We start from the raw sequence: 10382 nt of genomic DNA, 5'->3' as shown, positions 1-10382 counted from the left end.
GGAATAAACTGAGTGCAGACAAATCATACAATTAAATTAAACGGTATCCCTGAAAATAAACAAAACGATTTCAAAACTCACAAGTAGAGGGGAGGCCTTGGTACTTATTTTTTAAAAATGTTCATTAAGCTCCAATGATTGTTTGCTGCTATCCTTATCTACAGTCATGCTGAGTAAAGCTATAGCTAAATGGAAGTTAAATTGTATCCACGAAGTGTTAATGTTTACATCTTATTATCTGCAGTCTCTCAAGAGAAAGCAAAAGTAACTACAAATAGCACTATGCCAGAAACTGGTTTCTTGACCAACAATGTCGCTTCAGCATGCAATGAACTGGTTCATTCTAAAGTGGTCACAGCTGTTGATGACAAGAGGCTTTGTATTTTTATATGGCACATCTTTTGGTCCGTGTGAAAACAAGTTTTTTGAATGTTAACTATTTTCTGACACTTTGGAGTTACTGTTGCTCTTCCCATGTCCATTAGGTCAATATATGGTTCATGGCAATACTGTACAAGTTTAAAATTTCATTACAGGAAGTAGTCTGGGGTACGACGAGTAACGTGTGGTTCTCCTCTACGAGGTGCTGGGTCAAACTGCAAGCTGAAAGACAAAACAGGTTCGTTGTCTACGTTCTGAGACGTCCATGCACTAACAATCAAAATCAAGAACACTGTTTTTCAAACGTAGCACATTTTCTTCCTGTCCAATTTCACTTTGGCTTAATGAAACAGAACTGTAATTGTAGACAAATCATGCATTTAATGATAAGGGTTTAACTGCACTCCACCCAAGGTAATTTCAGTGGAAGAGGCTATGTAGGCTCTCTTATACATAGTAGGGTTATTTTTAAAGGACGTGAAAGGGTCACACTAAAGAAGTACATTGTAGGGTCAGTCCCATAGCTTGCTTAAGGGAGCCAGGTCCTACATGGCTGACTGCAGTTTGAATCCAAGCCCTAGAGATTCGAATCACACACTAGGCATGTGTGTGTACATTCCCCAAATCCCAAAAGGATGGAGAAATGCAGGAGGAACTGCAGTGTGATCATGACCCACAGGGAGGTGCCCTCCCCACTCCTGCTCCCTCTCTGGAGGGCAGCACATGTCATCTGGCAATTGAGAGGAAAAAAAAGGTAAATTTTAAAGGGCCTAATGTACTCTATTTGTAATCTATCCTCAGGATATACTTTATTAACTCCATAATAAAAACAAGATTTTTAAAAATTAAAGACTTATCAATTCACACTAGAGTCTATATATGACAAGTTTCTGTTAGTGTGTTTCAGTATATCATAGGAGCATTTCAAAGATAACTACATATTCAGTAACGACAACCAAACGCCGAGGTGTAAATACTTACAAAGAGTATTTTAGAGTATCATCAAGTTCCATGATTGCGGCTTGGTTACCACAACGATAACAATAGTTTGGAGCACTGAAAATTGTTACTACATTCCGGTCATGGCACCAGTTATATCCCTACAAGGAAATAAAGGGAGGTAAAAATCTGCATTACTCCTTTACTTACACAACTAAATGTGACCCTACTCAAGACAGAAAAAAGATCTCTACTCCCCCACCACAAAGGCTTAAGAAATGCTAATTTGTTTCTTAATAATTTTATGCATACTACACAACCTATAAAATACATGTGTATTTTTCCCAAAATTATAAAAGCAGTTTAGTAAAGAAAGAAAAAACCCTTAGAAGTAGCAGCAGTCACCAAAGAATAAATGGCTTCTCATATAGCTAGCCTTCTAGAAATGTCTCATCAGCCTCTCTGATTGCACCGTCCTTACACATGACTTAACAATGAGTATTTGTATGGATACTTCCCATAAGTGCAAATGTATCCATGGAGACCTTATTTTTCTCCTCAGTCACAGGTGAAAGTCTCTAAACTGGTCACTGCTCAGGTATAAATGAGAAAGGCCTCTAGATGTCCAGCCTCATTCCCTCCACTCCATCTGAATACAAGAGCTACTTTAATTATTTTTTTGGTGTTTAGTACCATTCACAAATTTATTCCCCCATCTTTAGCAAAATTAGATTTTATTGTTAACAATCAGAATTGTATCAATACTAACCTAAACAGGTCAATTTTATAAGCATTCTAATCAATATTTTTTGCTAGGAACCTTACCTATTTCCCCTTTCATTTCTTCTTTCAAATCACTTGTAATCCTACTTTCCAAAGGACAGTTTGAACATTTTGGTACTTATCTTCCCAGTTCATCTCACAAGAGACTTTATATTTACATATAAATTTAGTATATAAACAAAACTGGTATCATAAAACATTACATCCCATACAACTCCCTGAATCTTACTCTTGACCCACCCTGAAATCCCAAGCACTTTTCAGTTATTAAGAATTCTCAGGCAAGGACCAGCAGGTGGCATGGTGGCTAAGGCACTGGACCTTCGCACATGGCTGGCTGACCATGGTTCGAGTCCCAAACCTGGTGGCTTGCTTTCTCATTTTCCTTCTCTCAGTCTGTGTGTGTGTGTGTGTGTGTGTGTGTGTGTGTGTGTGTCTGGTCTGGTCAAATTTAAATAAATGAATGAATGAATAAAATTAAATTTAAAAAAATTCTTAAAAAAAAAAATTTCTCGGGTGGGGGCTTGGCATAGTGGTTAAAGTACTGGACTCCTACATAGCCAATTGTGGTTCAAGTCCCAGACCTGGTGGTTTGATTTCTCACTTTCTCTCTCTCTCCAAACTGAAAAATAATAAATAAAATTAAAGTAATTCTTAAAAAAAAAAAAAAAAGAATTCTCAGGTGAGCAGGTGGCATGGGGGTTAAGGTACTAGATCCCACATGGCCACCTAGACGGTTCAAATCCCAGACCTGATGGCATGAAAACTACACTAGGCACATGTGTGTGCATGCCCAAAATCGCAAGAAGAGATGGAAGGCAAAGGGACTGCAGTGTGGCCACCCCGCCAAGGGGTGTTTTCTCACTTTTTCTCTCTGGTGAGCATAGGTACCCTGTAGCAAAAATTGAAAAAGAAAAAAAAAAAAAAAAAGTCTCTGAAAACATGTCAGCTATGTATATCATTATGATTAAAAGTTTGATTTTATTTCTACTATGCATCTACCACAAAGCCTCAGGGTTTTTATTTTTTTAATTTAGAGAGAGATTTTCCCTATAGGGCATGGGTGCTCACCAGAGAAACAGAGAGCAACAGAGAGACAGAAAGCAAAAAAATCACCCCCAGGAGGATGGCCACGCCACAATCCCTTCTCTTCTATTCTTCTCTCCCGATCTTGGGCACACATGCACACATGCCCGGCTTGGGTTTTAAGCCTTCAAGTCTGGGACTTGAACAGTGGTCAGCTACATGAGAGTCTGGTGACATAATGCCATCTGCTGGTCTGAAGCCTCAGGTTTTAATGGGAAACTCATCAGAAAAAAAAAAAAAAATCCATGCAATTTCTCACTAATGTCATTAATTTAAAACTCCCTAATATCTTCTTTCTTTATGCCTACTAAAAAGCAAATCAGCCCCAAAGAGTAGAACATACCTCCATCACCAGCTGGTGAGCTCTAGACACCAACGTGAGACCATTGGCATGATTAAATGTCTCGGAAATATCTTGCCCAAAGGTGTAACCAGCTCCTCGAGGAGATATACCCCAACCACCACGATCATCTGGATCTGACCACAGCAAGTCACACATTGGACCCTAGAAATCAAGTTCAAGTGATAAAGTGCCTTTTATAAAAATGGCTAACTCATAATTTGAGTCATCAGAAGCAGCATCCTGCTAAATCATACTTTTAAGTGACATTCACTGAAAATGGTAACAGATTTTACAGTTAAAGTCAAATCTCAATGTGAAATATGATACATCTTCTAGAAGTCTTTATGACACATAGCTGACCTCAATGGGTCCATCGAGCAACAAGTGCTAACTAACCTACCTATGATATGCAAGTACCAATCTTAGGAGTACAAGCCAGGGTTAAGGCAAAAATTCTGCAGACGACAATCTAGATCCAAGTAAGTCCAATTGTACAGCTGCTGTGATCGTGACAGGCTTCTCGATGTGAGCATTTTCAGAAGAATGGGGTTGAGGAGAGTATTCATACTTCACGAGGTTGTTTTTCAGAATTACATGTGAGAATACATATAATGAGTCAACCTGGTCCTGTGCCACGTGTACCTGGCATCAGGTCAGGCAATCATGGATCAGGGAATGCAGTTTGTTGAGCAAAGTTGGCAATTTGTAAAGGACGCAATTTGGCTGGTTAAAAGATGCATCAAACCTGACAGAAAAGAATTTTAAGACTGCCATGGCAATAGCAATAGGATTTGCTATGATGGGATTCACTGGTTTCTTTGTGCAATTGATCCATACCCCTATTAATATTATTATTGGTGGTCAAATACTTTTCTGAAGAGTGGTTTTCATCTTGATTTGAGAAACCCACAGAGTAAAAATTGGCCTATATATTTTATTCTTTTCCCTCCAAGATGTTTTCTATTCCTAAGTTAAAATAATTTCAAAAGGGAAAGAATACATAAAATGAACTAAGTGTGATAAATTTCTCCTTTCTCTAAAATGAATTTGGGAGGAGATTGTCAAATAAAAGTCATACCTCATGAGGAACTTCTTGAAGGCGATCAAGTGCTCTGATGTGATCCAGTGTATCTATGGATGGTGAGAGGCCACCATGTAGACAGAAGATCTGCAAAAAGTGGTTTAAAACATTACCCACATCTTAAAGAAACTTTAAATATTCTGGATTAAACCACAGGCGGCCCCATTCCTTGGCCCCACTGTGTTTCTGTGCTGTACTGAACAACACTTGACTCTGCAGGGTTCATCTCTGCCCCAGTCCCCTGCACTCTTTTTCTTCCTGCTGCACCTGGAATCTAGCTCAATCAGCTCCTTCAAGAAACTACTTCTCCATTTTAACCCTGGGCACTCCACCAAAAGAGTACCTTCTGATTCTCACAATTTTCTCACACGTTTTGTCTACACCTTAACTGGACCAGTGAAATAGCTGGTAACATCTCTCAGGTTTGTCCAGATATAGCCTGATTGGATGAATGAGTTGTAGCCTTTCATCCCTGTGATCCACTTATAGCTCAGTGCCAGATACAAAGAAGATACTTTAAAGCCTGAATGAATGCTCTTGATCTCTTACCCCCCCTCCCCAAGACATTAAAAAGTGGTAGGAAGATGGGAGAAAAAAATCACTGGCACCTAAAAATTAATAAAGCAGATTCTGGGGCTCTAGGGCAGGAGATGGTTCCATGATAATGAAACCAGACAAACGTGGAAAGGTTCTGGGTTTGAGTCTCAGGACTTCCCCCTAAGTAAGTGGCTGGAACATGTATGCCCATGTTCTGGACTGGTTGAGACTGGAGATGGGGTGCAATATGAAGACCCTGCAAGGTACACCTGTGTGTGTCTCTCTAAAGGAAAAAATAAAAAGTCAAAACAAAACAAAACAAAAATAGTTTACTACAAAACAATTATATTAAAAGTTTTAAAAACAGCAGCAGATTCTAGACACAGCCACAATAGTATCTGCTGCTAAGACGCTGTCCTCCATAGGCTGGGACCACATGGATGCCTGGATTCGTTTCCTGGTCAAACCTAAACGCCTGGCATATCGACCTATGTCTGAAATCCCAATGACTTGAGGAGCCGAAGCAAGAAGAGTGTGAGCTTAAGGCTGGTGTGGGCAACGCAGCAAGATCCTGCTAAAAGGAAGAAAGAAAGAAAGAAAAGGCAAGAAGGAAAAGAAAGCAGAATCTTAAAAATAATCAGCTACATGAATTTTAAGACCCACATACCTGCCCATCCACCAAGGCAGTGAGAGGAAGATAGTCAAAAAGATCTGTAAAATATTTCCAAACATTTGCATTTCCATATTTTCTTAAACATTCATCATAGAAACCATAAACTTGTGTGATCTGTCTGCTCTCATGATTCCCTCGAAGAATGGTAATGCGTTCACGGTAACGAACCTAAAACAAAATGGCAAACATAAACAGCTCTTTCAAAAATCAAATGGCAATTCAGGAAATCGTCTGTAAGGAAATCCAGATTTCTCATTTTGTTGTAAAACATCACACATCTCCACATCATATCAAACTGAAACCACAGGTCTACAAACAGTTTTAAATGGGGTGTTTGCCAACCCGGTCTCAACTAAAATCAACCCTCTGCCACTTACTTTACACCAGCCATAATTATGGGATATATCAATAAAACCACACACATAAAATTTCTTTACTGTTTAATCAGTTTAGTAAACTTATAGAACATTTATCAATCCAGTTTTAGAAACGTTTTACTACCCAAGAAAATCCTACATGCCTGTCTGCAGTCCTTTCCCACTCCTCCCAGTTTCTGGCAAATACTGATTATTTTAAGATAGTCTTTTGTAGAAATTCATCATATAGATAGAATATAAAATGCAAATCTTTTTTGTCCTTTTGTGCCAAACATTACTAAGAATATTTCCAAGGCTCGTCTATGTTGTAGTATGGATCATGTTCCTTTCCATAGCTCTATATAATTATTTCATCATACGGCTAAACTGCATTTTGTTTCTTTAATCACCACTAGGATGAACTGATCCCTGTTTCCAGCTTTTTGGGGGGAGGGGCAGGGGGATTATGAATGTTACTATAATCTTTGCATGGCAGCTTTTATATGGATGTATTCTTCATTTCTCTTAGGCAGATTCCTAGGAATATTAATGCTGTGGGAGTCTAATTTTTTAAGAAACTGTGCACCTGTTTTTCAAAGTGGCTAGACAATTTTATATTTCCACCAGAAATGCATGAGGATTCTAAGATCTCCACAGTACTCACCAAAACATGGTGATTATCAACCCCATTTGTTACAGCCATTCTTAATGGCTATGAAGTAAGTCCTTAACTTGTATTCCACTGATGACTAAGAGTACTGAACAACTTTACAGTTCTAAGCATTCGAATATCTTCTTGAATAAAATATCCAAACACTTTGCTCATTTTAAAATTATCTGTCTTGTTGCTGAGTTATGCTTTTTTTAAAAGATATTTTATACAAATGCAATTTGTTTCTTTAGAGGTTTTTGCCTTAGGGTACATGCACTCTCTAGACAAAGATAGGCAGACACAGTAAGAGGGAAACTGAGAAATCACCTCCCCCCCCCCCCGGGGGGGGGGGGGCCCCACTGCAATCCCTTCTCCTCCTGGGATGTTGGGCATGCATATATATATATACACCTGCCGTGATTTTCAAGCCACTGGGTCCAGGATTGAAACTGTGGTCAGCCACATGGAAGCCCAGTGACATAACCACTATACCATCTGCTGATCCCACAAATGCATTTTTCTTAGTGATCTATTTTGAAGGACCAGGAAAAAAATCTTTATTTTGATGAAGTCCAACTATTAATTTTTTAATAGATTAGGGTTTGTTATTATCATGTCCAAGAAATCTTTGCCTAGCCCAAGATCACAAAGGCTTTCCCCTATTTTAATTCTAGAAGTTTTATAGCCTTAACCCTCACATTTAGGTCTATTATCCATTTATTCCAGCATCACTGACCAAAAGGGCCATCATTTCCCTGAGTATTCACTGGGTAAAGGTATCACAACAGTACCACAGGGTGAAATTAAACACAGAAATTTATCTTCTCACAGTTCTGGAGGCAGAAGTCCAAGATTCGGGTATCAAAATTAGTTGGGGGACCAGCAATTAGTGTAATGGCTATGTCGCTGGACTCCCATGTAGTCGACCGGGGTTCGAATACTGGACCTGGTGGCTTAAACTAGGGAAGGGAGCGAATGCATGAGTGCCCAAGATCCCAAGAGGAGAATGGAGAAGGGGATTGTGGCGTGGCCATCCTCCCCACCATGGGGTGGGGGGGGAGTTCTCGTTTTCTGTCTCTCTGTACCTCTCTCTCTTTCTGGCGAGTGCACACACCCTATAGCAAAAACCTCTCTCTCTCTCAAAAAAAATTGGTTTCTTCATAGGATGTATAGGTATATAAATCTATAACTCTGTCCTTCATTTATACATGGCCATCTTCTCCATGTGCCTCACTTCCTCCCTACTGAATCTCTCGTAAGTATACCAACTCATATTGAATTAGGGCCCACCCACGTGACCTCATGGCACCCAAACTACCTCTACAAAGGTACAGGCTCCAAATACAAGTCGCATTCTGAGGTACTGGGGGATAGGACTTCCACATATGAATCTGGTTGGGAGGAGGAGTCACGATGCAGCTCACTACACCCTCATGAGTGAATTCTTAAAGCACATTCTTTCTTCTAGGCACTGGGATTCGTCCTGGGCTTTTTACAAAAGCATGGGCTAGTTTGTAAGCTGTTTTCACAGTTTAGTCACTGCAGAAACCTTCTACCATCTAAACCACTTTATCCTTTATTTTACAGATACAAACCACAATAACCTCCAAAAATGTTTTGTAGTACTTTACGCAATTCAGGTTATTACCTAAAATACAGCTCTTGCTGAAACCGCATCTCAATGCCCGTCTAACATTAGCAAAGTTTGTGACAGCCATTTCTTCATTACAAATATTCTCTAACAAAAGTGAGTCAGTTGTCGGGAACCAGCAGTTAGCGTAATGGCTATGTCGCTGGACTCCCACATAGTCGACTGCGGTTCGTGTCCCGGACCCGGTGGCTTAAAACTCACGCCGGGCGCGTGTGCGTGCGTGCCCAAGATCCCAAGAGGAGAATGGAGGAGAAGGGATTGCGGCGTGACCATCCCCCGTGGGGGGTGATTTCTCGCTTTCTGTCTCTATGTCTCTCTCTGTCTGGCGAGCGCACGCGCCCTACAGTGAAAATCTCTCAAAAAAAAAAATAAGTGAGTCAGTTGTCTAATTGGGTGGGGGGACAAAAAACCTTCCCTCATCCCCAAAAAAGGTAAAGCTACTAATTACTAATAATTGCTTTCTTTTGAGTAAAAGGCAGAAGACCATCTCCTTAAAAATTATTTACTAATTTGTGTTTTCCTTCAGATCTTCACTTGCACATTTTGCAAAGCTAGAACTGACATCCATATAATTTTATAATTCTTCAATTATCATTTGCAGTGTTCTAGATTATATTTAATGGCTCTGAACTATTACTGAGTTAAATCATAATTTAGAAATTAACTCAATGTTGGATACTTGGATCAGTTTTTTTTTCCTGATGTTAAAAATAATGCTGCAATTTATGTCTTTGCATAAATGACACACTTTCTCATCTTGGATTTCTTAATAAAATTCTGTCAGAGGGTATAAACAATCTAATATTTGATGTCTGTACTATTATAAAACTTCAAAAATATCTAGAAATGTAATCATATTCTCTCTCCATGCCACAATCTAATGAACTAAAAGCTCTACAGTATCTGACCAGTTTGCCAACATTTTTCAAATAATTTGAGGCACTCTCTTTCTTTTGTTTTTATCCCGCACTGTTCCCTTACTCAGAATACAAACTGTTTTTTTAAAAGAAAGATTCCTGCTATAGGGTGCATGCGCTCACCAGAGAGACAGAGAAAGATGGAGAAAAGGCAAGAAATCACTCCCCTGGGGGGGATGGGCCCGCTGCAATCTCTTCTCCATTCTCCTCCTGGCATCTTGGCATGCACACACACGTGCACCCAGAGTGAGTTTTAAGCCGCAGGGACTCGAACTGCAGTTGACTATGTGGGAGTCCAGCGATTTAACCATTACGCCATCTGCTGGTCCCAAGTATCGATGACTTTTAAATCCAAAACCTGAATATTTACACTCCTAAATGCAGAAAATTGTTCTAAAATTTAACATTTAGGTAGAGAAGATACCCTATCAATGGGAAAAAAGAACATTCAACACGATTGGCTTACACAGTTCAACATACTCTAACAGGTAAAATCGAAATTACCTTAAGAGCTACAAGCAGTGTAACTGTTTCGACTGAATAATATCCTCTGTCAACATAATCTCCCATAAACAAGTAATTTGTATCTGGTGACTTGCTACCAATTCTAAACAGTTCCATGAGATCATGAAATTGCCCATGCACATCTCCACACACGGTGACTGGACATCGAACCTCTTGCACATTGGATTCTTTTGTCAGGATTTCTTTAGCCTAAAGAGGGAGAAAAAGACAAAACAATACATTTGGCATTAAACGGTATTAACAAAAATGTTTACTTATACTTAATGTTTACTGACACTGAGTCTGCTTAAGGGGTAGACTCAGTAAGATAAAATTGCTGGCATTTATGATTCCAATAAAGTAAAAGTTATGGCTAGATTCCACCCAATGACTATTTCACCTCTAATACCAAAAAACAATGTGTATCAAGAATCACAGCCACATTCCTATCATCAGTATCAGGAGGGTTTTTTTGTTGT

At 39.3% G+C, this 10382-nt stretch overlaps 1 protein-coding gene and 1 pseudogene across 1 annotated transcript; one reads left to right on the top strand and one right to left on the bottom strand.

The window, feature by feature from the left end:
* Positions 1-278: 278 nt before the first annotated feature.
* PPP2CA (protein phosphatase 2 catalytic subunit alpha) lies at positions 279-10113 on the bottom strand (the record flags this gene model as incomplete). The annotated part of the gene is given in 6 exon segments (XM_014583594.2): positions 279-603; positions 1363-1481; positions 3533-3694; positions 4611-4700; positions 5818-5991; positions 9904-10113. Coding segments are annotated over 6 exon segments (828 nt in total), but the record flags the coding sequence as incomplete, so codon positions are not given.
* LOC114005732 (protein transport protein Sec61 subunit gamma-like) lies at positions 3702-4567 on the top strand (annotated as a pseudogene).
* Positions 10114-10382: the final 269 nt, after the last annotated feature.

Source organism: Tupaia chinensis, unplaced genomic scaffold, assembly GCF_000334495.1.
Source record: "Tupaia chinensis unplaced genomic scaffold, TupChi_1.0 Scaffold144346_1, whole genome shotgun sequence".
NCBI classification, from domain to species: Eukaryota; Metazoa; Chordata; class Mammalia; order Scandentia; family Tupaiidae; genus Tupaia; species Tupaia belangeri.
The sequence above is the reverse complement of the archived record's forward strand: the minus strand, read 5'-3'. Positions and strand labels throughout refer to the sequence as shown.